This window comes from Drosophila santomea, chromosome 3L (genome assembly GCF_016746245.2).
Source record: "Drosophila santomea strain STO CAGO 1482 chromosome 3L, Prin_Dsan_1.1, whole genome shotgun sequence".
Classification (NCBI taxonomy): domain Eukaryota; kingdom Metazoa; phylum Arthropoda; class Insecta; order Diptera; family Drosophilidae; genus Drosophila; species Drosophila santomea.
Genome location: NC_053018.2, coordinates 10,606,701 through 10,634,057, shown reverse-complemented (window position 1 = coordinate 10,634,057; position 27,357 = coordinate 10,606,701). Strand labels below are relative to the sequence as shown.

Below are 27,357 nucleotides of genomic sequence, written 5' to 3'. Positions count from 1 at the left end.
TATTATCATAATAAACTAAATCATGAAAACTAAACTAAACAATTTATTTATTACGTTTTTCAACATTGTACAAATGGTCTATCAGAAACAAAGAAGAATCATAAAGACTATCATCTATTTATCATCTTTCATATTTATTACAACTTTTTTTATAATCCTTATAATGGGTTCTCAAAGATCGTAATAATATTTGAAATGCTGGCTCCTAGGATTTTCTTTTATTGGGGGAAAGTGGGAAACTGTCTGTTAACCATTATATCTTTCTGATAACTGAAACGCGCTTCGTCATACTTTTTAATGCATTGCTAAAGCCTTCCTATTGAGTGAACACTGTATGCGTCTGTTGGCACACATTTGCGATTGTGCATGTGAGGCAGTGTGTAAAGCTATTCAAAGTTGCATCTGACTTGAACCCCGGGGGAGAAATGGAAGGCAATGCAATCCCGGTGGTAATTGTCTCGTTACACGCTGCTTGTTGGCAAACATTCCGCGCAAACAGGCACACGTACGAGGGCTTCACTGTACCGGGCCTCACAGGCGGAAGCAGCTGCCAACACCCTTCCCATTATCGCCTGCCTTTTCCCAGCAGTTCCCATCGAAGCGCCAGTTGGCTAATAATTTATTTACAGTTAACATTTTATAAGCCCAGGACATCCCCCCACACACACACACAAGCACACCTACACACACACACACACACACACACACACACACACATTCAATGCGATTGAGAACCCAGGCTGCCATTTGATTTCACAAATATTTGCAGTCAGCTTTTGCACTTTCGTTTTTCCACCTTTTCCGCAAAGGTATGCGGAATTTCCAAGGATTTTGGAACTTAAATGTTTAAAATAATTAAATTATCAACGTCATAATGGTAAAATTATAGATTATCAGAAATGATTATATACTCGAATACAAAACAGTATTTATATAATTAAATATGGAAACATGGATACTTTGTTACTTTAAAAAAGGGATTTACTTTTCAAATATTAGTTGATTTTCTTAACTACCAAATAGCTTTATTCTTATAAGTAATACTTTTAAAAGGCTTAAAGCCTTTTTATAAGAAGGTGTGACACCAAGGGTATTTAAAGTTCGATGTGATCGATCGAAGCAGCTCGATTCGTGGGATTCCTTCGCTCTCCTTGATTTTACCCGCTTTTCCGCCAACAACCGCTGACAACTCGAGTGCGCCATTTGCCATTTCAGCGTTGATGGTAAGTGAAATATGCACAATTTCCGTTTACCATTTCACCCAAGGAGCGTAGTGGGGGGAGTGGGGCAAGAAAGTTCAGGGAGGATATGAGGTAGCAATGTTGTTAGCAAATGTAAAATGCAGTTAACTCGATGTAAGTGTGTGTATTGTGTGTCTATACATAAATGAATGAAAAGGGCATTCGTTTAACAGGATGTGCAGGAAAATGCCAGGGAATAATGGAAGAACGGGAAGGCCAGCACAGAAGCAAGCCAATGCAACAGTAAAAGTTGCCATCAGTCGTTTTCAATAGCCACCTAGAATGGACTTGGATTTTTCACCCAACCAGCCATTTTCACTCTTTTTCCAAGCCGTGAATGGGAAATGCACTTCTAATGGCCATTCGAAGCAGACAAAGTTATGCTCGGTGCATTCGGTTAGTAGTAGTCGACTACTTTTCCGACTTTTCCTTTTTCCTTTATTCTTCCTGCTCAACACCGAGCTTTACACACGTGTGTGTGTGTGTTTGGTGTGGGAAAGTGAGTGTGATTTGCATGGGTTTAACAAATTGAAGTTGTTGCGGATGGTGTCGTACAGTCATGGTTTGCTTATCGCAACTGAAAGCCAACTGAAATTGCTGGCCAAGGAATTCGGAATGTGGATTCTGTCTACCTATATTGAATCTGAACATTTTCATTGAAGTAGAGAAGACACTGATTTTTGACTATTTTGTTACAAAAGTACATTTTGTTGCTAATGAATAAATATTGCATTTTGAAGTAAAGTTGGCCCATATGTGCATTGAAATACCCAAAAAGTTAAAGAATTCGCCACTCATTTTCTTCCCAAAACTCTTTCTATTTGCCACCCACATTGGCAATTTGCAATTCATCTTCGAGTCGTAACCCCATGAACTTTTGTGGTCGAAGCCGTAAATGGCCCAGAAATTCATTTCCTTGGTTTGCAGCAAACAAAACGTGGAAACTTTGAAGGATTCCGCCATCGGTGGCAAAGTTGCAAGTACATTTTTGCTTTTATGATGAACTTTTGACTGGCTGCCTTCGTTTGGGTGGCTTTATTTATTTGTTTGTTTGTTTCGCTGCGTTTTCTTTGGGGTACTTTTGTTGTATTTTTACTTTATGCGCATGAAGAAAAACTTTTGTTGTTTGCATTGTGCTGCTTGTTTTGTTTGTTCAGCACTGTGTTCCATTTCGCTTTTCACTGTTTGTACTGCTGCGAAAACTCTCGAGCGAATAACCCAAGGCAACGCATCGAGGAAAAACAAAACAAAACCAAACAAAACAAAACGTTTCGCTGTCACGCGTAAAATATTTCCATAAATTTCGCCCTCTCATTGCATGCAACGTGACTTTAAGGACAAGAAATCAACTTTCTTGTTTAAATACAGTATATGCGGTTGCAAATAAAATACATTATCTATTTAATAAATTAATTACAAATGATTTACTAGCTCTGGCGCAATTTGTTTTAAAATGGCATTAGTGTACTTCCATTAATTTCGCTTTTTTAAATGTGTGCATTTAAATTGGATCCAAACATTTTAACAAAAACAAACAAATTACGAATGCCGACATAAATCAACAGTTTTTTTAATGTAATACTCCATTGTGCCGTGAATATTTATTCTAATTGGTAGCTAATTAAAATGCGAATGTTTAATGATGCGTAAAAAGTAAACTGATGTTTGGATAATCTACAATTAAAGTCAAGTGCTTAAAGTCAACAAAAGAGTTTTGGCTTTTTAAAGTATTTATTTAACATTTATTAATGAAAATAACTAATTTATTTAGATACAAAGTATTTGATCTGACATAATGAGCTAGTCTCTACTGTACTTTGCAATTTTGGCAACAAGTTTACGCTGCGTTTTTATTTTTTATCGCTGTCTTGTTTTATGCTTTTTAATATGGCGACTGCGGTGCTCGTAAATTAAAGCAACTGAATTGTTTGAACGCCACGAAACAAGGGGAAAATTCAAGGGAAAATTCAAGCTAACACTCGTGCTCAGGGTGAACCCGCTGTGCCATTTGACAAGGGAGCGGGCCACCCCAATGGAGGAGCAGCTTTACTCACTTCGGGAAAATGCTGTCCTCTGATGCTGAGAAATTGTTGCACACAGTAAGTTATTTAATGTTTTCCAAACCTTTGGCTTTGAAGTGAAAAATAGTAGCACGCTTTTCGGCGCCTTTCTGCAGACTTTTTATGAGTGATTTAATGCGGGAAACTGTGTGTGTGTTTGTGTTCATATGGGATGTGGTGAATTGAATGGGGGAAAAGGGAAAATTTAATATGGAAATTGGATAAATTGGTTGACATTTTATGACAACATAAAAGTTGACTCGTATTTGTGTGATGATTGTTTATTTGAATTGTGGTTCTGGTATTACTTTGACATCCATACTAATAATTTGGTATGAAATATGTGATGTACTATACTTAATGGAATTTATATTCAAATTCAAAATAGATCAAATATCATTAAGATACAAACTTTCTGCACTCAAATCAAACGAATTTCCCAACTTAAGCAATTTCTTCAAGAATATTTCCAATAAAACTTGTGACATTTTGCCAATTCCATTTGTTTGCTTCACATTTGGCTATAAAGGAAATGAATCTTTTATTTTAACACAGCTGATGCTGCACATTTTCCGTGCTTCAACATTGTTCTTGGTTTGATTTTTCCGTTTCTTGATTAGGGGGAGGTATTCCACCCATGGGAATTGCAGCTGATTGGTTCTGTGCGAGGTTTGTTTTTCGGATTTTTTCCGGTTGTTTATCGGTGCCACCAAACGAGGAAATCGAAAAAGCAAACGAACAAAAGCGATCCACAAAATAAAAAAATAAAATTATCCTGGAGGGAGTATTTTAATTTGGGAAAATGTGGAGCAAACGAAGGAAATAGACAAAAACTAAACCAATTTCCATGCCAAATTCTTGGCACCTGAGGCTTTGGGGAATTTTTTCTTAATTTAGCCGCGAATATTTACGCAGAGGCAAAAAAACGCGCGCGCGAATTTTCTTTTGTGTCTGTTATGTGCACAAACTTTGGCCATTAAAAACATTTGTTTGCGCATCAAATTAAACGCGCTGGCAAGTCGAGAATCGCTTCGGTTTGTCTTACCACTATAATTGAGAGAGTGGCGGTAGTTTTGTGCGAATAAGTGGGTGGGAGTTTTCCGCTTGCACTTACCCACACCGACGAGCACTGCGGGCGAACTGAGTGCGTGGGAAAGCCTGCGTTTTCCTCGAGAGGCTGAGAGAGCGTATAACAGTTATACAGTTAACAGTTGGCCGCTCTCTTTTCTCGCCCCGGAAAACTCTAGCAGCCGCTCTCTGCTTTGCTTCATCGTTAGCTTTGTTTACATTTACAAATTGCTGCGCAGGATTGAAACATAAAAAGTTGAAAACCAGCTCGAAAGCAGTTTGAAATACCCTTTTTTATTCCAATTAATTCAATTTATTTGTCGTATCTATTTTATTTAGTAGATATTGATTAAATTTAATTTTGTTTTAACGAGAAGTAAATGCAGAACTACTAAGATTATCCTATTTAAATACATTTTTATATTTGAGTTTTTAAGGTGTTTTATTTGTTTAATTGAAAAGTCTTCAAAATTATTTAATAAACTACTTGACAAATATTCTTTGTACAAAAAGAGAACAAAAAGAAAGAGAGTTTTATTTAAACAAAATTTATATAAGAGTTAAAAATGTTTAAAAAATATATTTCTTAGAAAAATGTCACTATTTCACACTTACTTTTTCACACTACCTTTTTCAGAATTTACTTAACACTTACTTTTCATTAAATTGTTATTGCACTTTGCCTCTAAAGGGTATAAGAAACATTTTATTTCTTTTGTTCTCCTTTCATTTCCTCAGGTGGTGTGGTGTGCAGTTTGTTCTACAGGTTCGCCGGTGTTGTTGGCATTTTTGTTGGTTTTTGAGGTTTATCGCTTGGCGCATAAATCGTTTGTTGCCTGCGGCCAGTTGTTGTTGCTGGTGTTGTTTTCCATGTCAACTGCTTGACCTTCAATTAATTGCTGTGCTCTTCTGCCTGACATTGAAACAATTAACGGTCCATTCCGCTTTTCTGGCATTTCCGTTTTTCCCAGCACTTGTTTTTTTTGTTGCCCTGATTGAGATGGAAAACTGCATTGAGAGGCTGCTGGTGAGGGGGTGGTGGGTGGTGCCAGCAATTAGTCTTTGTTCGGTGGATTGTTGCACTGACACCATTCGGTTGGTGATTTATATAGTGCAGCATGTCAAAGGACTGACAAAGTCTGTGGCATACTTTTTAGCACCCGTTTGGGCTTAGAGAAAGTAATGAAAGTAAATAAATCGGTAAAGATTTTGTGGTTTAAGTAATGAATGTTACTTTTTTTTTCTTAATTTTTTATACATTAATATCTTTTGTTTGAAACAGATATTCTGGGCGCTTTATTTCAAATCGTTTTGGTTTCTCTGTTGCTTTATTTTGTTAAGAAGATAGATCAACTATACTTTGATTAATTACTTCGCTGTGTAGTAACGGTTGAGGATGCATGACTTTGGTTGATTATTCTAATCATTACTCTCATTAAAACATTGTTTCCAACTTTAATATTCGACTAATTAAAACCGCCAAATGCTTTCAGCTGTTAGCTTTAAAATTTAAATTTCGCCTTGTGGGAGAGCTGAGCAACTTACATACATATTTTACCAGAAAGCCTTTTAGCCTTCGTCCTGCAAACAACATGCGGTTGGGCAAACATTCCAGCAAAAGGTGGACAGCAGAGGGCAACAACAAGAATGCGGAGAAAAACAGCTTTAAACGACAAGCAAGGATGGAAACTTTTGTGGGATAAAAGCGTAGTGACCAGGGGACTAACACATGTCACAATTTTGTGTAAAAAAATGTCTTAAAAATGTCCAAGCTGCGCACTGTGACAAATTTTTTGGGGAAAACGTAACACACAAGTTGAGCCATGGATGCAAGGATTTTGGTAACTGTGTGCGTGTTTTGGAGCTTAGAATCCTTGAAAATATGCAAATATCCATTTACATACAAGAATACAAGGACATAAGTGATGACAATTTGGCAAACATGAGTGGGAATAACAAGCAACTTTAACATTTACATACCGGCATCTGATACGACCAAATGCATAAGTTTTGAATGTGATTGCTTTAGAAAAAATTTGTGTTTTCATTATTTGCCGCTGTAAATCGCCAAGTCAACAAACTCTTAGCCGCAATCGATCGATATAGAAATGCAAAACCGCAGCGTATAACGAATAATTGTAGGAAAATCCACTCGAAATTCCATTTTAATTGAGTTTGCTGCAGCTGCAGACGTCCATCATTAGAGGAAAAGAAAAACGAGTGAAGGAGTCAAGGAAAACTGATGGGGAAATTTTTTAGCTGGATTAAGTGCAATGAATATTTCGTTTTTTTTCACCCTCAAGAGGAAAATGAAGGGGCGCTTAATGGATCTTAAGGGAGGAGAACAAAATTTCTGGTGGGGCAAAAAATAAGCCTTACAAATTGAAAGATATTTTCCTTTCATTTCGGATTTAATTAAATTAACTTGAGCCTAATGACAAAGGCTAGACATTCTTTCAGACTAATTTGGAATTTTCTATAAGAAAACCAGGATTTGTTAAAATATAAAAGGAATTAAACTTTGGGAACTAAAACGAACTACCATATATTATTATTAAATCAATGAAATATAGTGAATGTAATCCGCATTTAATTGGCTATCACTTGCACCCTCGGTTAAAGTTTCTTCTGCATAAACGCCTTTCTCAAATTTATTTACATTTCCCGAGAGGGAGAAATGCAATTTTAAACATACGAATTCAAAGAAAAACCATTTTTGGTCTACCAAACGTATAATTTTGTGTGTCTCTAACATTTAAACAAATATTTGCATATCTCTGGAAATATGAGGTAACACAAAACAAGCAAGATATGAAATCAAATTATTGTTTCCTGTGGGCAGAGATTTGGTTTTATATTACAGCCAGCTAGAAGAGAGACAATATTTGGCAACAAATTTTACACAATGTCAGATGGCCGCAGGCGCAAAATTTTAATTGGATCATCTGGAACAAAAGGAAACGAGCTGTGGTCTACAGGGTTTTCCCATGTACACAGTATATATACATTTTTTTTTTGGTTCGTCCCCTGTCACATAATGAGCCGCATCAGGCTAACGACTTTTCCTTCACCCCCCACCTATAGACTTAGGTGGTGGGAAGTTCTGGCTGGGTGGGAGACGCAACTTTGAAGTGTCGTAAATGGCAGAGAAACAACGGCGAGAAAAACAACGGCCTTACCACAGTGAATGCCACCTAAATCTCCCTCGGGGTAATTCGCGTTTCAGTTTATTCTGAAATGTGGCTAATACTCACAACGAGATGAACAGGAAAAACAGCAGTGCTATAAGAAAATTTAAGGGAAATTGAACAAAAGTTCTGCGAAAGTCACGCCACTCAAAAAAAAGCATTGGAAAACTGACAAAAAATTTAAAACAAGTTTAACCTGTGAGACAGTTTGCAAAATATATGTTTAAATTTATTAGCGCTATATTATTAACTATCAAATTAGGGACCATAATTTTATTATTAATTTTTAAAAGGTTTAGTAGGATTAAATTTGAATTTAAAACCTGCTTGACTTTAAAAGCTGCTTGAATTTGAATTTAAAAGATGCTGTGCAGGTAAAAAGAGATTTCCATGTTAAATGAACAAAATAGATACATAGAAAAACATCAGAATACAAGCAAGCAACGCACTTCCAGACGCCAACTAGTCAAATTTATGGTCCATTGTTGGTCCTGAAGTGAGTGGACATTTTCAATTTGGCTTCCATGGGCGGGGGACAAGATTTCCCTGTCAAATTTAGCAAGCCCGGATGAATGGAAACTTTTTGTGCGACGGCTTCCGGGTTTGGTCCTTGGACCGAGGAAAAAGTCCGGCCTGAAGGAGCGCTGCATCCGGCGGAAACGAATGCGACATTTTGGCCAACTGCCCCAAAGTGGAACAGCCATCCAGAGCGACTTCAATTATGCAAAGAGATTTGCCATGGCTCACACTGACAAACGGTCAACAGCTCGGCTAAAAAATTTCCATTTAATTTCCATTATTAATTATGCAATTATTTGGGAGGTCAGCGCAAATGTTGACTTTAGGCCAGATGCTTACTCATTATGTGCAGACTCTGGGGAAACCATTTGTAGTTTACCTTTCTCCTAGGGCTATTACGGCAATAAGCCAAATTGTGTATATAGGCGGAAGTACGTTAAACAAAGGCAGAATTTATAGAAATCATTAATCATTTGTGTGCGGCTGTTCAAGATATCTACCACAAAGTATGCAAACAATAGACTTACACAGAATATTGAGTTCAAGTAAAATTTCTGCAGGGAATAGAAAATATTCCCTTTCACTTCGATAATAAATTCAAAAGGCACCAGCACTAGCTTTCGCATTGATAAACCAATGAAATCAAGCCAAACTATTTCCCCCAATTCCTCTCGGGCATATGGCGCCAAAATCAGTTAGCGTACAAGCCAGTTATTAATACGCCAATCAGCATAAGCAGCTGATGCGTTGATAATGCCCAGGGGCGGAAAACTCGGAAAATGGGAAAATGGGGGGCAAACTCAAAGGGCAGAAACTAATTCGCAGACCTCGGAATCGGCAGTAGTCATAAATTTAGCCAGAGGCTAGAGAAAATAAAGGAAATAATGCACCAATGTAGAAGCGAAAATTGTCGGAGTTACACAAAGAAAATATTAAGTAGCCGCAATGTTGGCTGGGAAATACTTACAGAAATCTTTCTATTTCAAAAACATGTTTTTTTCATGTAATATTTTGAATTTGAAGTATCAATGTATGAGAATGTTTTTTTTAATGTACGTGTATATCAAATAATGCTTCTCACCCAATTTGTTTCCTTGTGTATATGGCATAGAGTGTTGGGACATGAGGAGAAAAACTACATGGCCCGCCCCGCTTATCGCTGAAAGAAAATCAGCTAGCAAAACTACTGGCCTTAGTCGAAGGACTAGAGAATGAAGCTGAAGGAAGCGAGCGGAAGTGCTCGAAAAAAAATGTGTAAAGCCAAAAGAATGCCACTCTCTCTCTGCACAAAACGCCCACGAACAACACACAAAAGGCCTGGTGGGAAGTCAAAGGAGCCAGAAGGAAAACCCCGCGTTGTGGGCATCCATGGGTGGCAATTGGAGTGGCGGGGAGTGCCAGGATATGGCACAGTATGATAAATAACAGATGAGCAAAGGGTGTCAGCCCGGTTGCTTCATGTTGACTCAAGGGAAAAACTTAGATAAAGGGAGAGAACTGGGGAAAATTGGGTTCTTTGCTTATTGAAAGTATGACATCGCAGCAAACACTAGCAGTGGATTCAAAATATGGTAACTGCACAGGCGACACACCAATAACAAATTAACTAAACAGTAAGGAACAGAAACGTACAAATTAAGGCACTAGGAATTACTGAAAGAGAACTACAGTATTTCTACCAGACACACTTTTATAAAATCTAAAAACTGTTTACTTTAAGTTGAATGAACTTTTTTTCATACTTTTTAAATAGAAAACAGAGACTTACTTTCTTAAGTCTACGAGTTCTTACTCGTAATTGCCCAAAATTATTGAGGCTAAAACTTATGGTTGGCAAGCGATATTCCTAAGTTCCCTCAATTCCCTCCACATTTCTTGCGACTTTATTTTTTGTCGCCTGGGAAGAATGAGAAAAGTGAATAAAAAAGTACTCATGTTGAAGTGTCCGCATGACTTTCTTGTGAGCTCCATCGAAAGCTGCAACTCGTGGCGAAATTTCGCCAAAATACATTGGCTGTGAGAATGCCATGAATATTAAATTGCGATTATTGCCACCGGCAATGTGATGTCGTCTGACTTGGCAACGTTTGATATGGCATTTGGGGTTTGAGTTTTCCGGCATGTTTGCGCAGATGTTTCCCTGGTATAGTGGCTTACCATGGCTTCTCTATCGAATTTAGATTTAGAGATGGCACCCCATTGATCCTAATTAAGTGCACTTCAATTAAGTCGGGCATACACCGAAACCTTTAAACTCTGTCACATGCATACGTGGATGTGAAATCCATACTTTGCCTCAGCTTGTCCCCGATTTCGGTTTGAGTTTTGGCTTCTCGCCATCTTTCCATCTCACTATCTCTCTGTTTGATTGATTAACGGCCTTCACTTGGGGGGCGGATAGGTGGGTGGATAAGTGGGCGTGAGGCTGGGAAGTGGCATGGTAAAAATTGGCTCGATGCTCTCAGCTTGATGTGATTGCGAATTTGATTTATTGGCAGCAAACTAAGTTTAACCAACGTCAAAAGCATTCAACCGGATGGAAGTTGACCCTTTGCTTTTCGACATGCAGAAATACACCGTGGATTTTACTTTTTAACTTAAATATTCTATCTCTTAAAATATCTAATATGATATGATTTATTTGTAAAATCATTAAAAGTAAGTAAATTTAAACACGAATCACATCACAGCTCCCCAAATCCAAATTTAAATTTTATTTTGTTTATAAATAGTATTTTCAATTTATTTTACAGCTCTTTAACACGATTTTATATTTTTTTTTTGTCCATTTTTTTTTTAACCACATAAAAGTGCTATGATTGAATATTCTTTTGTGCCAAAACACTTCCGTAAAAAATGTTGCAATCAATCTGGCTGTAAAAAAAACTTTGATCAAGTTATCAGGGTGCAGATGTGAGCCCGGTGGCAGATGTGAAAAACTTTTTCCTTGCTTAATTAAAAGGAGAAAAGTAAGACATTAAAAAGCTGTGAAAAAGTGTGGGCAAAAGTAAATCAAATTAAAAAGTTACATGCTACATGCGCACATAACCCGCTCTCTTTTATGCCCTTTAGACTTCAAAATTTTAACTAGATCTACCGATTTTCCTCTCGGTTTTCCACATTTTTCCCGGCCACTCACATATGACGAGTGGTTTATACATACATACATAAATACGTATATCCTAAGCCCATTGTGTTCACTTGGCTTTTGTGGCTCAAGTTCGAAAGAGGCTTTGTCGTTGGGCCACTGTAATTGAATTTGGCCCTTTGTTGACAAACAAATTATTCTTGACTTAACCAGTGAGGCCATAAAAGAGTGAAGTAAATTATGTTAATTTTTCGTTGTACTTTCGGCACTCTTGGCCAGGAAAATGCGAATTTAATTCGGTTTGTGTACAATCCAATATATTTAATGGCTGCCAACACGCCCGCACATGGAAAAACGAAATAAATTGAAAACGTTGCGGCCTGAACGTGTGGCCAGAAGCAAAGGACCACAGGAGCAAGAGACCAAAGGATCGAAGGACCACAGGAGCAAAGTGCCAAAGGACCAAAGACCAAGGCTTTTCCATAAGCGAATATCTGTAGATAAATGTCCAACGGACACGTGTGAAGCAGTAACTGCTGTCCACAGGATAATGACGAAAATGGTTAATATCCGTTCGCTTGGAAAAAAGCGAGCCATACATAAAAATGTAATAAATATACATACAACCACCATCTCGAGGAGAGTGTCGTTCGTTTATTGCACGAAAGTATTCTTGTGTCAACGGAAAAGTATTTTAATGAAATTTTAAATGCCAATCAATGAAAAAATCCTTATAAGCTGTAAGAAAGGAAGCCGAAAACTTCCGCGCTGCTTTTAATACTTCGACGAGTACAAATACTTTTAATTGGCAATCCGAAACGCATATTAACCGATTGCCGATTTGCTTGCACAGCTTTTAAAAAACTTTTCGACATCTTGGCAACTTTTTCGCGGCTTGTGGCTTTGAAATGTTAAGGAAGGAATGTAAAACAGCCAGAAAATCCACATTTAAAGACGCTTTAAGCAATTGAGTGGGGGTTGGGTTACAATGAAACTTTTCACTCTGCGAATAATCATAAAATTGTTACATATATTCAAATACATATTGCAGAAAGCAAGAAAGCATTGTGGCTTAATACCCGACCCTTGACGGTGCTGCAAGGAACACCTGATCCTTTTACCAACCGCAGGATACACACGAACTGGCGCACACATATCGACATTGCCGTTGCCGTTGCCATCGCCTTTTCCTCGGTTATTTATGATAATTCAAAGTAATATCCTGCAGCAATTTCATCAACAAAGACACACGGCTAGGATGGCGGTGAGGTGAACTCATGTGGATATGCAAATATCCTTTTGCCAGCCCACGATGCTCCCAAATCCCCCCCTTTCTGGATTGTGGCGAAGGAGGCCTTCGAAATGGCTGGTACGTGTCAAATGTGTGAAAATTGGGTAAATTTGTTTGTCTAATTGGGAGGAAGACGTGTGATAGGATAGCCATTATTAGTCCTTGAGGTCTTTAATTTAGCCAAGGGGGCAGGTGCGCCTTTTAGACCTTAATCGAACGTAAAGAACGTAATCGAACGTAAAGAACTTTATATATTCAATTCAATTTTCCAAGATTGAAATAGAATAGAATTTGTTTCATATGGTGTAAAAAGAAAGGCAGTGTTGCATTTAAAAAAGCATTTTTATATTATACATCTCACAACAAATTTGACAACTTTTGGACACTCCACAGAAATCGATAACAAAAACGTTCTGACATTGGACAATAAATATCTGCTGTGCACTTCCAAGCAAATCGGATCGGTTTACGCCGACTGCATTTTAAATCCCACTTCACTTTTGGTTGGCGGGACAGGCCATTTGGTAGAGGAACTGCACCAGAGTGCGAGTTGGCCTGCCCGTCATGTACTTGGCGGTGAGATAGGGTATCAGTCCATACTTTGTCAGCAATCCAGTGCCCCGGGTGTCCAGATGAGCCCAATCCACACAAGGTACCATTTCGTGGAGTACCGCGGCCGCCAGACAGGAATTCGCCAATCCTCGACCATTGTTGCTCAAATCATAGCCCATTTCATCGGTGATTTGTTTCCTGTAATAGTTCCACAATGGCAAACGCCAAACTCGATCGCCAGTCAGAGCTCCTGCGGACTGGAACTGCTTCCAGATGTAATGGGAATTGGAGAATATACCAGTGGCTCCGCCGCCGAAAGCCTTCTTCACGCCCGTACCCAAGGTGGCCACATCGACCACCAGACGTGGCTTGTACGTGCTCTGTCCGTAGAGCAAGGGATCTGCCAGTACGACCACGCCGGCCTTGTCCAGATCTCGCACAGCCATTGATTTGTGATTCATTAGGGTGACCACATCGCCGGGCTTACAGGCCATGCCCGATGGCATATTCTCGCACAGCGGTATGATGCAACAGATATTGATGGGCAAGGATAAGGCAGCAACGCATCGCATCATGGCTACACAGGCGGCGGCTCCCGACATGCAAGCCCTGTACTCCTCCATTCCCCTGCATTGCCTCAGATTCATGGCGCCCGAGTTGAAGGTAATGCCCTTGCCCAGGAACAAAATGGGCTTGTCCTCGGGATTTGTGCCGCAATAGGTGATCTCCATCAGCACGGGTGGCTCACAGCTGCCCTTGGCAATCATGAGGAACGAATGCAGACGCTGCTGCTCAATCCACTCCATGGTGCGGATCTCCACGGTGATGCCGCATGGACACAGTGCATCGACGGTGGCCTGGGCGAAAAGCGTTGGTGTCATGCAACAGGCAGGTGTATCGCACATTCTGCGAGCCAAGTTCTGTGCCTCCGCCTTGAAGACACCCCGGGTCCAAGCTTCATAGTCCGGAGATTCGTACAGCTCCAGTTTGGGTATGTGCGGTGGCTTCCTCTTGGAGTTCATGTCACAATACCGCCAAATGGCCAGAACGGCGCCCTCGGCCGCCTGTTCGGCATAGTCCATGCCATCGACAAAGACCTCGGAGCAGCCAATACTCTGCAGGGATCGAGCACCAATTCCAGCAGCCACACGTACATTCTCCATGCCCTCATCGAGCATTTCCAGTTCGTTGAAGCCGATGCCCTCGAGGCCGACACCAACCACTGCCATACTGCGAAACTCGGGATCTATGTTGTTGAACACCTTGCCTTTGCCCAAATGACCCGTGATTTTGGTCTCGCAAATCAACTCCTGCAACTTGCCGTGCAGCCGATCGTTGACCTTTTCGCCAGCTGGCGTCAGTTTGGGATCATTATCGTTCTCCTTCTGATAAACTCCAACCACAAGACCCTTGGATACCTTGGATTCACCACCGCAGGCAGTTCGTATTTGGATGACATTGAACGGCAAACGACGCTGGGCCACTGACTTCAGAACATTTCGCAGTTTATTCATTTTGAATTCTTAATTGATTATCTACTTGTCTGATCGGACCAAATTTAGTTACGACTGAAAATTTCGTATTCACCAAATAATTGCTACTTTCGCTATGCGGCGTATTCGCGATTCAATCGTTTTAAATGGCAGGCATACAACTTAATTCACGAACATGAAATACACAAGACGCGAGATACGACAACAAATTTTGATGAAAACTTTACTGATTTTTTTCTATATTTTCCAAAACGAGACTAGGCACACGACACTTTCGAAGCATGGGGTTAACTGAGACTGTGTTCCAAACCCATCAGGCTGAATTATTAACAGCCAGAAGTTGGTTTCAAGGGCTGCTTAGTAAAGGTATTCACAATAAATCCTTTTTTTTATATATATTTTTTTTAAGTTATTTTAACACGCGTAAGTTTCAGATTTCATTTGTTTAAAAGGATATATTCCGCAAGCTGAATATGCATTCCCTTTATTCACTCCAATATGATAATTATTTCCTCGCTATTCCCTGAATTATACACTGTATAATTAAAGGTAGAACTAATGAGACTCAAATGATTTAAGCAGCTAATTAAACGCAAAACTTAACCAGCTTGTTAATTCATGCAAATGAGCTGCATTGATTATCTGGTTGATAAACGGAATGAAATGGAATTCGATTGATTTACATCAACACAACGGCTGCCAAATTAATAAACTTGCTAACTAGAAATTATGTTAGTGAGTGGTAACAAATATGCACATTTTTCCGTAATTGGTTTACACAGATTACCACCCAACTAACTAACTAACTAATAGGTTTAGTTTCGAAGTGCAACTGATTATTTTCTGTTAGTTTTTAATGAGTTATTTGTTCATATTACATGGTCGAATGTGTGTTATAAAAAACTAAAACTTTTTTTTGCTAAAATGTTGAACTTAAATATTGCTGGAATTTATAGTTTTATTTGTTTCTGAATTTTGTTATACTTCGCCCAATGCGAATTAAATGATTTCAATGAGCTTGAAACCCCAATTTTTGTGTTGTTTATTATTTCTAAAAAACCACGAAATAACCCGCTTTTAAAGTCCCCTTAATATTCCATTAAAACTTTTCCTATAATCGAATTCGCATCTTAAGTGACTCACATACTCTGTAACCCAAAAGCAAGAAGCAACAGAAAAGTGTATCTGTAGCTCTAAGCCCAAAGCAGTTTTATCTTAAAGTTGCTGGAATATTTGTTGTTTCAGTTGCGTTAGCATTTTGCAAAACTTTTCGGCTTTGGTGAATCTGCAGGATGCCGCTTCACCGGAACCATGTCATAAAATGGTGTTGATGATATCTGTCTGAGTGTGGGTCCTTATGTGGAGCCCGTATGTGTCTACATATGTGGTGGTGGTACGAGTATTTAGGTATTAGTGTTGACAACATTTGCTGCCAACAATTTCATTACCGCCACATTTAAAGTTTTGCCAAGCACACATTGAAAATGAGACAGCATAAGATACATGGCCTAAATGGTGGCACTGCCAAAAAAAAACCCTTGCAAACCGAAAAGATTAATCTAGAGAACCATTAATGATACTAATTAAAAGATGACATAGATTGTGCTACAATTATAAGGTGAAAATATTTTGTTTATAAATTGAAAGCAACCAATTTTGTTGCTAGAAATCTTTTTATATAGTCACCAAATTTGAAAGTCTGTGTAAATATTCTCGCAGTGCACATGTATGTATGTCCTTGCAAAAACTCGCGTTCAACTCTCGCTTATGACTAAGCCAGCCGGTCGGTTCTGTTTCTATTTGTACAGCAGTCAGGCCATCCATCCAGCCATTTGCCCCCTGAACTCTGCCCTCTGAAGTCCACTGGAGAGCCAGAGCTCGTTATAAATGGAAAACTTTTGCTGCTTTCTCAAGTGGTTTTGCTCTACTATTTTTTTTTTTGCCCCCCTATTTTTCCGCACTGTTTTTGGCTGTTGCTTTCAGGTTCTGCAGTTCACATTTGATTCGAAAAAGTTTTTTACGCTTGTTTATTTTACTTTTTAATGAGTGAGACATGTCGGGGAATCGAGATCGCATGTCCCTGGTATTTGACGATTAGCCATGTGAAATGGTTGGTCAAGTTCCATGGTTCTGTGGCAGCGAAAACTTTTCTGTTCTTCTATGTATATATATTTTTTGGTTATTTTCCTGCAGGACCAAGTTCTCAGAAAAGTTCCATGATGCATGGAGAGGTATGTAGGTGCATGGGGTGTGGAAATTTGTCAAGTGGCAATTTCAACCGGTGGAAAGTGTCTGTGCAACAGTTGAACTCACATTCCACTCATCGCATGAAACGGTAGGATGATATCTACTTTGTCTGCCTGTCTGCATAATATTGATTTCCCCAGCTGGATTCGTATTTTTTTTGCATGATTTTCGACAGGACTTATGCTCTTATCCTTGGTCCGATTCCTTTGGTCCTTTGGCAATCTTCAATCTCGTTCTCCAGTGACTGACTGGATAACACACAGTTTGAGTGTTTTTAATTTCTACTTTCCTTCAGTAGGTATCCGCATGAGTGGGATACTGAGGATATCGAAAGTCACTGAAGGATGCATCATCTGCCATTTGAGCACTGGTATTCTTTCTTTTCTTTCCTTTTTTTTTGGAATTTTTTTTGCTGCCCTTCTGGCCATTTGCATTCATTTGTTTGCTATTGAATGTGGAGCAAGTCTTGTTTGCCTTTTTATTGAAAGTTGCAATCAAATGATTGCAGAATATGTCAGTGCCATCGAACCGTATTTTATTTATTTCTTGTTTAGTTTTTGTGTCCCAATTTTGCGGCTTTTTTGGTCCTTTTCAACTTGGTGGTTTTTAACGTAACTGACAAAAACAGGTCACCAGTTTTTTCACTTGGTTTGCATACTATAAGTTTGCCAACAAATGTCAGTTATATAATGTCAATTTAAATGGAATTCTGTGTTTTATTTCAAATAAATGTTGTTAAATTTGTTGTTACTCACTCGTTTCTCTTATTTATGTTTGTACTATTTTCAGTCAGTTATTTTTTATATGTTTTACAAAAATACCATTGAAAAAGGACTTAAAAAGCTTAAACCAAAATTAACAAAAGCATTGCCTTAGTTTCCAAATAGAACTGCAAATATGTATTCGCATTCATTTCCTTTCCATTCCCTTCTAATTGCCTAATAAATCGGTTAAGCAAACTTTTGGCTGAGCTGCTTGGTCCGAATTTGCTGAAACCCTCTCTCTTTTTATCCCGCTTGACTAAAGTTCGGCAAATTCCGAGCAAATATATAAATAATTGAGTTATTTAAGGACGGATGGCAGAGAAATTGGCAGAAACGAGATGTTCTCATCACTTAAATTGAAGGCAAATATGTAGTTGGATTTCCCCCCCGTCCTGATTCCCCCACCAGAGGCAAATTGAAAAGTTGCTAGACTCGATCGAAATTTGCAAGAGGTTTGCGGAAAAAAATGAAGTAGAAAATGGCAGGAGAAGCTAAGGCAAAATCCTGGCTAACACATATGGGTGTGTGTTAGTCACAGCAAAGTTGCAGCTCAGTTGGCCAAAAGGGTAATTTAACAAGCATACCCCATTGGCAGGCAATCAAGAAGTCATCCTGCTCTGGGCGTATGTGCGTTTATTTGATTTTTTTAATTGAAGATTAAAGTTAATTGAAATTGATCATTAGTCTGATTGATAGAGGCGACGACCGTTCTATATTTTCCTTTCATTTCCCTAGCATTTAAGCCGATTATGGCCAAGACTCAAACGAAAGCATGCAGTACGCCTGAGGAATTCCATTTGGTCACGATAGCCCCAAGAAAAATGGCCCATGGCGAAAATCTACTTGTCAGCCACTTTTCAAACAGAGAGTCTGTGAAAGAGACGGCAAGATTGAGTGAGATAGAGAATTACTCTAATTAATTTAGGGAGCTTTGACAATCGGCATCTGTTTGTTCTCGCACTTGGGAAAATTTATATGTGCAACTAAAAACGCTACGTAGCATATTAAAATGTATTTAATTTAAATGGTTTTAATCACTTTAAATAAATGATTATGATTAAATAAATAAAATAGAAGCAAAATAGACTTATCAAAGTAAATTATTGTTTACCAAATGATCCTGATTAAGTATTATGTAAAACGTAATCCAGATGAGACAGTCTAAGTTTTTGACAGTGCAGCGGAAAACGCGCTGACATTTATTAATGTTAACGCATCAACAACAATCGCTCCGCCCCCAATGGAGTGGGCGTGGCAAAAGCTACACAAGTGGAATTAAATACGCATTTGCGTTGTCAGCTTCACAGTGAGCAAAAGTGACTTTGAAGAGCGCGTCATAAAAGTTTGTAAAAGTCTCGGGTGGGTGGATAAAGAGATTTACCCAAGCCACTCTGAACATAATAAAAATGTGAAGGTGCCGCCTCGTATTATGAAAATGACATTAAAATGGCAAAGGGATATCATCAGAGTAAGATAATATGGAAAACGCTAGATAGTGTCGAGAGTGGCTTAAAGTGGTTTTAAGAGGCAATCACAGCGATTTACCCACTGCACTTAAATCTTATTGCAAGCGCCTAATTTCAACAGAAAATGGCAATTATTTCCGAGCTTCAAACTGCATAGAACTCAAACGATTTGCTGGTTAAGCAGTGGAACTCAGCATAAGTGAATACTTTGGGTAGATGTTTATGTATGCCAGTTCTTAGGGGTTGATGGGTAAATGGGATCTTAAGGGTGGTAATGGAAAAATTAAGGGAATGAACCATGTTATCTTATACATTTGACATATTTTTCTAATTTTGGTTTAAAATTGTTTGTAATTATGATTACATTTTTATTTTATTTAAAGTTAGCAATGAAATGATTTTTTTTAAAATTTAATGGCACCTTTCCACTTTTCCTACCATCTATCATTTTATGTTCCACACACAGTTCGTGTCCTCTGCTTTAGCGTTCTTTATACAACTGAAAACAATGGTTCAACCTGTACTTTACTTTTACTTTGCTTGTTTTTCACACAAAAATATTACAAAAGTTGAATTTTTCACACCCAACCAATGCCTAATCCCATGCATGTTGATCCAGCAAACATAACTCATACGTATAATATTATTTGTGGTTTTTGCGCTGCATTTTCAACATTTGGCGCCATTGGCGATTTGACGAGCAAATACCTAAATCACAAAAAAAAAAGAAATTCTAACAAAAGTTATTTTTGCTGTGTCCTGTGGCCACACAAGTTATGAAAACAAAAGGAAGTAAAACAAATGCAGAAAAGCGAACCAGCAGCGCCGAAAAGTCTGCAATTGTTAAACTGTTATACGGCCAACGAAGGTCCAAGACAGCATCACAGCCAAAATAAACTGTGCTACGCGAGGGTTCAAAGTGCGCATGATCAAAGAGCGGCAAAGAGATGTAAGATGAAAGGGCGGATGCAATGGCAGTGGCAAAAACAATTTAACTACATGCGAAGCAACAAGAACAACAGCAAAAGGCCATGGGGTTTAGGCCAAAAAACGTAACAACGGCCTGACCTTCACCATCACCGCAGTTCTTTTTTCAGTAAAAATATCTTATACATGGTGTATGCCACTTTGTGGGGCTTGTGTGGGTGTGTTTGAGATCTGCTTTTGTTGGCTTAAATGTTTTTACGCTAAATGGAGCAGCAGCAGCAGTAGCAGCAGCTACAGCGTCATTGTGACGGCATTGATACGCGGAAGTGGAACCACACGGCGCATACTTAATGGGTGCGTAACTATGCACTCAACAAAAAAATCCATACAAGATAAAATTTATTACATGTTAATATAAAAAATGTGAGAATTTCACAAATATAGCATAAGAAATTCAAGCCAAAGGGAATGAAATAAATGAAAATGTTTAAAACATTTTGAAATCACATTAAAATGTCTAGCTTTATTAAGTCTTTATTTTTTGTAATAAAATGAATTATTATTTTCTTTCTTTAGTTAGAATTAGTTCCACTTTTTTTGAGTGTCCTAGTTAGCCTGTATCTCTGCATTCGTAATGATGCCAAGAGATGTAATGAGTTTGTTAACCCAAATGCTCGAAATGGAAATCAATTCATCTCTCGCCAAAATACGAAATCGTATTCAACCGAATGATTGAAACTTTGCGGAATTTTCGCATCGATTTACTGGTTTTTTCTCTGCAATTTGAATGCGACATTCGCGATGTGCTGGTTCAATAATGTTTGTTGTCATTCGTTTCGGCATCGCTGGAAATATGCTGGGCATGATTGATGATGTATATCTGATTGAATTGGGCCTTCGACGAACTGGCTGATGGATAGATGGTACAAAATGGAAGCACTAGCAGCAGGTGGCAGCTGCCAGGATGTAAGTATCCTTCTCTAAGCGGATTTCAACCAGGCCATCATCATCTACAAAAGGAGTTTATATCTTTTGTTTTGGGTTTTTTTCTTTGCCATGTGGTCTGCGTGTGCGGAAACTTTACTGTTTTTCAGAAGGGAAAGAACTTAAGTAGGATTTTTCCACTTCCACTTTTCGCATGCTAATGCAATGGGGAAAGTGGAGGAGAGAAGCATTTAATCAAGTTTATGTGGAATAAATTATATTTATACGCTTTTCTTTGAAATAATGGCTACAGCGTTGCCATTAGGCTTATTAGAAAAGGGAAAAGAAGAAAAATAAGAGGAAAAACCACCCAAAGAAGTCAAAGCGATTAAGATGGATGATGCCCGAAAGTGGGGAGCATAATAAGACAAATTATTTCTGACGACATAAAAAGGGGTTAAAAACATTTCACGTCATAAAAATTAAAATGCTTTCATTTTAAATAATAATTAATTAAATCAAGTCCCAAATTATAGAACTCTAAACACTATTATTTAAAAAAGACTCTTTAAAATATGTTGAGCAACAAAAAACCATTAAATCACTGCATACTGCAACGCACATTTTTGTACAAATAAACTGTGACAGAAATACCCACAAATTACATGCTCATAGAATCTCGGAAACATATCGTGTACATAAATTCCTATTCTATTTTATTGAAATTCTGTGAGGAACGTTTGCGCAATCTGTTCTTTTTTTATGTTGAATAAGCATGAAAAATATCATTTTGCATATTGTCCGAAATATAGTTTAGTAGTCTTTTGCAAAAATGCGATGTCACAAGCATGCAGAAAATAAAAAAAAATATTTCCGATGCAACACCCATCTGCCAAGGAAAAATGTGGGTCTTTTCATGTAAATAACTGCAAATGGAGCTGTGCAGAAATAGTTGACAATAAACTTTTTCATTGGTTGGCTAAACAAGTCAAGGCTCGGAGTTTTTCAAGTAATTCCTGCATATACGAATTTACTTCGCAAGTTTTCCTTTGTAAGTCGAGATATATGAAGGTGGCACGTATACGCCCCATGATTTATGGCGCTCATTTTTCGCGGACATTATAAAAATATAAAATAAAGAAATTTTTGGTGGGTCAAAGTGAAAACAAGTCAAACAAATATGAGCGAGCCAAACTTTGATTTGGTGTGCCATTTGTTTATTGTTCTCAATTGTTGTTAAATTTCCAGCTTATTTATGTGGTGTTTTACAATTTTTTTTCGACTGAAACACAGATGGATTTTTTATTGTTGGTTTTTTATATTCTTTCATTTGAAAAGTGGTTCTTGTACCCATAAAAACTGACAGCCAGCTTAACTTGTCACGAAATTCTAAATGTTTAAACACACTAAAATCTTTTTAGACTTAAAATCTCGGACTTTCTTGATCCCGATTTATAGGTATCACTTTGTGCAAGCCAACATCCGTATTTTCACAGATATCACAGCATAAACCTACAACTAAAAAGTGGAGTCACATTTTTCGCTCGCATATTTTCGCCCACAGCTTTTACCCTGCAGATGACGGAAGTCTCAAAGTGACAGACAATTTTAGACTTAACAAGAATAACAACAGCACGCTGAAGTGATGGTAACTTTAGCCACATGTGTGCAAATATTTTTTTCCTCCTTCTGGCTTCTTTTTCTTCTTCAGTGTCTTCTAGCCTCAAGTCAGCATTATATAATGAATTACATGCGGAGAGCCATGAACAGGGACTCCTTTTTTCCGGGAATCCGGAAAATCCTAGCCGTCACCAACATTGGGGCAGAACTACCTATGGAAAGAGTCTGAGCACTCGCTTAGCTTCCTTGCCACGCTTTGTTGGCTGCAGCAATTTTACAATTGACTGTTTCTGCTGCTGCTAAATGGGGAAACTCCCCATTTTTGCAGTGAAAACCCCCTCTGTTTAACGGGAAATGGGGTGGCGAAGTGGGTGGGTTTGTAAAACGCTTGACTTGTTTTACGCATTATTTACTTAGTTGGGATGCTACCTCATGCTCCACATGTACATGCACGTGTTTGTATACATGCACTCAGGAAAAAACTGTTGTCCCAACTCAGATTTTAATTTGAGTATTATATTTTTTATTAGAATATTTTTCGAGCTTTAAAGTGTCTGAAAAAAGAGTTTATAAAGTATTTATATTTTTGTTATTGAACACACTATCGAAAAAGAACACATTTCTTTCAGTGTAGCTGTGCGTGTACACGCTTGTGCGTCCATTCCGTGGGGGTTAGGGGCGTGGCAAATGGACTAGTATAAAAGTAAGTTTGCGGCAAGCAGCAAAACGTTTGGTTACAATTAATTCCGTACTCTGCGATGGGTAATAAGAGGATATACGAGTATGTACATTTACCCAGATACAGGGTATGTTGCATGCCCATAAAGGGGGTATTGTGATGCCCGGGGTGGCCCCTTAATGTTAGCAATTTGAAATGAAAATCGGCCCCGGAGTCCTGTTGCTGTAAAAGACTTTTTGCGAGCATTTCTGGCATTATTTGCATCTCCAGCTGGAAATAAATGAAGGGTAAGGGCTTATCGAAATTCCCTGGCAGGCCATCAACAATGGAATTCGGGCAAATAAGAAATGGGAAAATTACACGAATATCAAATCAAAATTATCTTCACCTGACGGGAGATGTTTTAATGTCGGACGTAAAGTAAAAATGGGCAATAAAAATGTTTCAAATGCGTTTGGGAAATGTTAGAAATTCTCAAGATATCTGAGCGGAAGAATACTCCAATAAAATATGTCAAAATGGGTAACTTAATGTGCTAAACGGGAAGCTTTTTTTTTTGCATGATATTTAATAGATGAGACTTACTTGATCGTAGTGCTTGCGAATCGTGGAAAAAGAATCCGCTTGCTGTCCGAATTACTTGTGGTAAACACACGCAAAACACACACACGTTTTTGTGTTCTCTTCCGTTTGGCACAAGATGCTAAATGACAGGCGGCTTATGCAACATTTATTTGATATTGTATTAAATATTTAACGCACGACACGACAAAACACTTTTGCCTCATTAATCTAACGCACACAAGAGCAGCAAAGGGCAGAATGAGGAAAAGCTGCTAATTGAAGCCGGCACAACCAAATACACAGTGCACACACAAAAAGCACACACTCACAAATGGACACTAAGCCTTTAGTCGATGATTTATACGGGCTGGCCGAGGGAATTTGAGGTTTTCCCTTCTCGAAGGACTTTTGGGTGGTTTTCAATGGAATTGTGAGGTTTTCCTGTTTTCACGAGAATTTTACGCGACTTGCCAACTTGCGAGGCGAAAGCGATGAGCAAAAGTTTTTCCGTCCTCACGTGAGCACTTGCAAAGGGAGACTGAAATTTTGCGCAAAAGAGCCTGTAAGTATGCAGCAGCCTTTGCCGTATAACACTACAGTCAGTATAACAGTTTGATGCTCGCTGGAGGGATGGGAAAAATATATGTATATTTTTAGTGAAAGAGCTCTTTAATGCCACCTGATAAAAGGTAGCATAAAATTTGGTTTAACACTCAACGACTTTTGGCATCATCAGCATAAACTTGGCCAACTATTTAACCACAAAAAAAAACAAAAAATAGTAGTATAAACATATGTGTTCAACCAAGAAAACCGTTTCCGCTAAATTGCCCAAGCCCAGTCGCACAATTTATTTTTATTTGAACCCCCAAGAAGTTTATGGTTTCTTCTTCCAGCCGCCGAAATGCTGAATATTATGATTATTTACTCAGCCCATTTGTGTGTGGGCGTTTGGTTACATAATTAGGCCATTAAATATAAGTGTCTGTGTCTCTGATTTCCCGCGCCCAGCATCGCAAATCGATCTGGCTGGCAAACAAATACCGCTTGACAAAGGGAGGCAATTTTAAATGGCAACAGAAGGCTATAAAGAAAACGTATTTGCAGCAGCAAAACTTTTCTTTGGCGGAAAACGTAATTGAATTTTTATTGACATTCTAGCGGAAGTGGAGGTGAGGACAGCTGTCACTTGAGCGACGCGACGAAGTTGGCTGAACATAAAGCGAAACTATTTAGTAGAAAATGAGCTGGTCTGTAAAATGGAAGTGGGAAAAGTCAGAAAATAAGAGACAAACGAAAGCAAAACGAAAAATCTAAGAAAATCACGAGAAGAATACAAAATTCCTAAAAATAATTCCGTTTTTTAAGGCCGCTTTAAAGGGGGATTTAGCAAGGGATTGCCAGGAATAACCTAATTAGGGCTGACTTAAGGGAACCGATGGGAAATTTTCCGCAGATTAAGCTCGAAGATGCTGAGCAAGGAATATTTAAAAATAACATTTTGAATTCAGAGGAAGAGAAAGAGGAAATGGAAAAAGGCTGATTTCAATGAAAATTGCATTAAGAACTTCATAGGGCTTTTCTTATGGTTATTGTAAATTTGTGTACTTCCTCTACATATCATTTACTTTGAAGCGGCATTGATTCCTATGGGCTAATACATAATTTAGCAATTACAGATATAATGCCTTTTCTATATGGCGATACAGTGCAAGTCCGCTTACCAATTAAAGTCCGACGAGGGCATTTGTCACGGCTATCTGCATCATAATATGCCACTATTATCATTTACAGCCACCCGCTCTAGTGGCTCCAATCGTTTTTCTCATTACCGGGAGACACCCTCGTCTCTGGCCGGTCATTAAATTATTTTATATGGCACATTAAGAGCGTGCATAAACACACACAAACTCCCATTGCCCCTTACTTTCTGGTCTATAACATATATGTATGTACGTATGTATGTAGTAAGTGAAATGCATTTGCAGTGGGGGTCATAAGCCAAAGGCTTATGTGGGAAAGCGGTTGAAAGTGGACTGTCCGAGTGGCATTTCCATCTGCGGCGCAGGTTCTATTTGCTATTATTATCATAGTCGGAGTGCTTGGGTGGTTATTATTGTTACCACTGAGTCTGCTCGTCGGCTTCTAAGCAATTATTTAAGGCACACCAAGGACGACGGGAGAAATGCAGGGACAACTCTCCCTTTCTCTGTCCGCGGGGAAATGAAGGCAATGTCCAGTGTTGGCTGCAGAGATTTCAATTTAAAAACGAGGCCAAACTGCTGGACGAAAAGGAGAGAAGGGAAACGGGGGGCCGCACACACGTGTGACCATTCTTTTTTATGCCAGCACAGCAGGTTCTCCCAGCACTGCAATAAATTATCTTTCAACAATTACAAATTTGAAGTTATAAAATAGGGGCTTACATTACATACCATTTTTGAACTACCGACTCAATTGCTCTTTTATATAGTTGAAAAGCTCAATAAAATATTTAATTTATTTAAATATTAATATTTAATTTATTATTTATTAGTAACTTAAAAAATTTATAAGAAAATAGCAATACATTTTATAAGAAAACCTTTTCCGTGTATTGAAATTAATTATTTTTTATGGCATTAACGGTTGGTTCTGTAAGAAAAATGTATTTATTAGAAATCTTACAAGTTAATCCAACTTATAGTTAGTATAACAATAAACCCTTGGTTTTTTGCGGTGTACCAATCACCTCTGTCATACAGTTTCGCTTCAGGCTTGTTGATTGCGTGCTATTGTGGCGAGAAATGCTCACATATTTATTTACAATTTAAATTCAGTAGACCCGCCCTTCTGAATATCCTCGCACCTGTTTGCACCGTTTTGTGCCTTCTTAATTGTCGCAATCAATTGGGCCAAGCAGATGTTTAAAAGCTTCATTTATTACCTGTATTTCGTATGGATTTCGCCAGCAGACAACGAATCTCCCTCAAAACTCTTTTATAGTCGGTTCTCACTTTGATTTGTGAAACCGCATTTTCCGGGGCAGCTTCAGAAGGCTCTATCTTTATAGTGTCATCATTTAATTCAAAAAGCGTGGACTCCTTATTTTCCATAACATTATACCAAACGAGTTTTCTGCGTATGGCTTGTACTATTTGTCGTTTGTATTGGCAGTCTTTACCGGCTAAATCACTCGGTATGTCTAAAATGTCATCGAGATTTTTAAAAGGCGATTGGGTATATTCCTGATCATTGGAATTTTGATCCAAATATTGTTGAACTTGACTCATCTTTCCCATAATATCTGATAGAGTTGCAGATAAATTATAGTGTGCAGTTAGACACTGGAAAACAATTGCCAAACTTGGCTCCTCTTTTCTAGACATGGCTTCACATTGTGAATAAGATTTCATATGCGTCTTACTGCCATGAGTAAAACTTAAAAATTGCAACGACACAAGAACAAGCAACATCTGTCGATGGTGAAAATCAAACTGATATCAATTCGATGTCGAACTTGTGGCTCCACTTCTTGTTAATTGATTTTGTATGGCCGGGCATATTAAATGTATACGAGCTGAAACATTGGCGCTGCTCTGCCAACTTTCAAAACAGAGCCATAAATATTATTTGGCACTAGTGAGGTTGCAAACTTTCGGAAAACTTGCAGCTCATCCGGACTTT

At 38.4% G+C, this 27,357-nt stretch overlaps 3 protein-coding genes across 22 annotated transcripts in view; all 3 read right to left on the bottom strand.

Annotated features, from left to right (window-relative positions):
• The window catches only part of LOC120450020 (RNA binding protein fox-1 homolog 1), a 115,281-nt gene extending 91,079 nt beyond the window's left edge, over positions 1 to 24,202 (bottom strand). For 7 of the 20 annotated variants that reach the window (XR_005616237.2, XR_005616236.2, XR_005616238.2 and 4 more), the window contains exon 1: positions 23,713 to 24,202. The gene's annotated coding sequence lies outside the window, so the exon portion shown is untranslated. The remainder of the gene's footprint in view (positions 1 to 23,712) is intronic. The other 13 variants (XR_006356489.1, XM_039632758.2, XM_039632745.2 and 10 more) reach the window with 3 other exon arrangements.
• Positions 12,779 to 14,802, bottom strand: LOC120450023 (cytosol aminopeptidase). Its single transcript, XM_039632765.2, has one exon. The coding sequence runs from the start codon at positions 14,519 to 14,521 to the stop codon at positions 12,950 to 12,952; it is 1,572 nt and encodes a 523-aa protein (XP_039488699.1). The 5' UTR covers positions 14,522 to 14,802; the 3' UTR covers positions 12,779 to 12,949.
• Positions 24,203 to 26,278: 2,076 nt separating the features above from the next.
• Positions 26,279 to 27,147, bottom strand: LOC120450024. Its single transcript, XM_039632766.1, has 2 exons — positions 26,618 to 27,147; positions 26,279 to 26,325 (listed from the first exon to the last, which is right to left on the bottom strand). Exons 1-2 carry the CDS (start codon positions 27,144 to 27,146, stop codon positions 26,294 to 26,296), a joined length of 561 nt encoding a protein of 186 aa, XP_039488700.1. The 5' UTR covers position 27,147; the 3' UTR covers positions 26,279 to 26,293.
• Between the last annotated feature and the right edge of the window lie 210 nt (positions 27,148 to 27,357).

Bases quoted from the DNA above. Each gene is read 5' to 3' on its own strand.
- LOC120450023 (XM_039632765.2), bottom strand. From the start codon at position 14,521: ATGAATAAACTGCGAAATGTTCTGAAGTCAGTGGCCCAGCGTCGTTTG.
- LOC120450024 (XM_039632766.1), bottom strand. From the start codon at position 27,146: ATGTTGCTTGTTCTTGTGTCGTTGCAATTTTTAAGTTTTACTCATGGC. The intron at 26,326-26,617 runs GTAATAAATGAA...TTTTTCTTACAG, and splicing joins GAAATCCATACGAAATACAG to AACCAACCGTTAATGCCATA.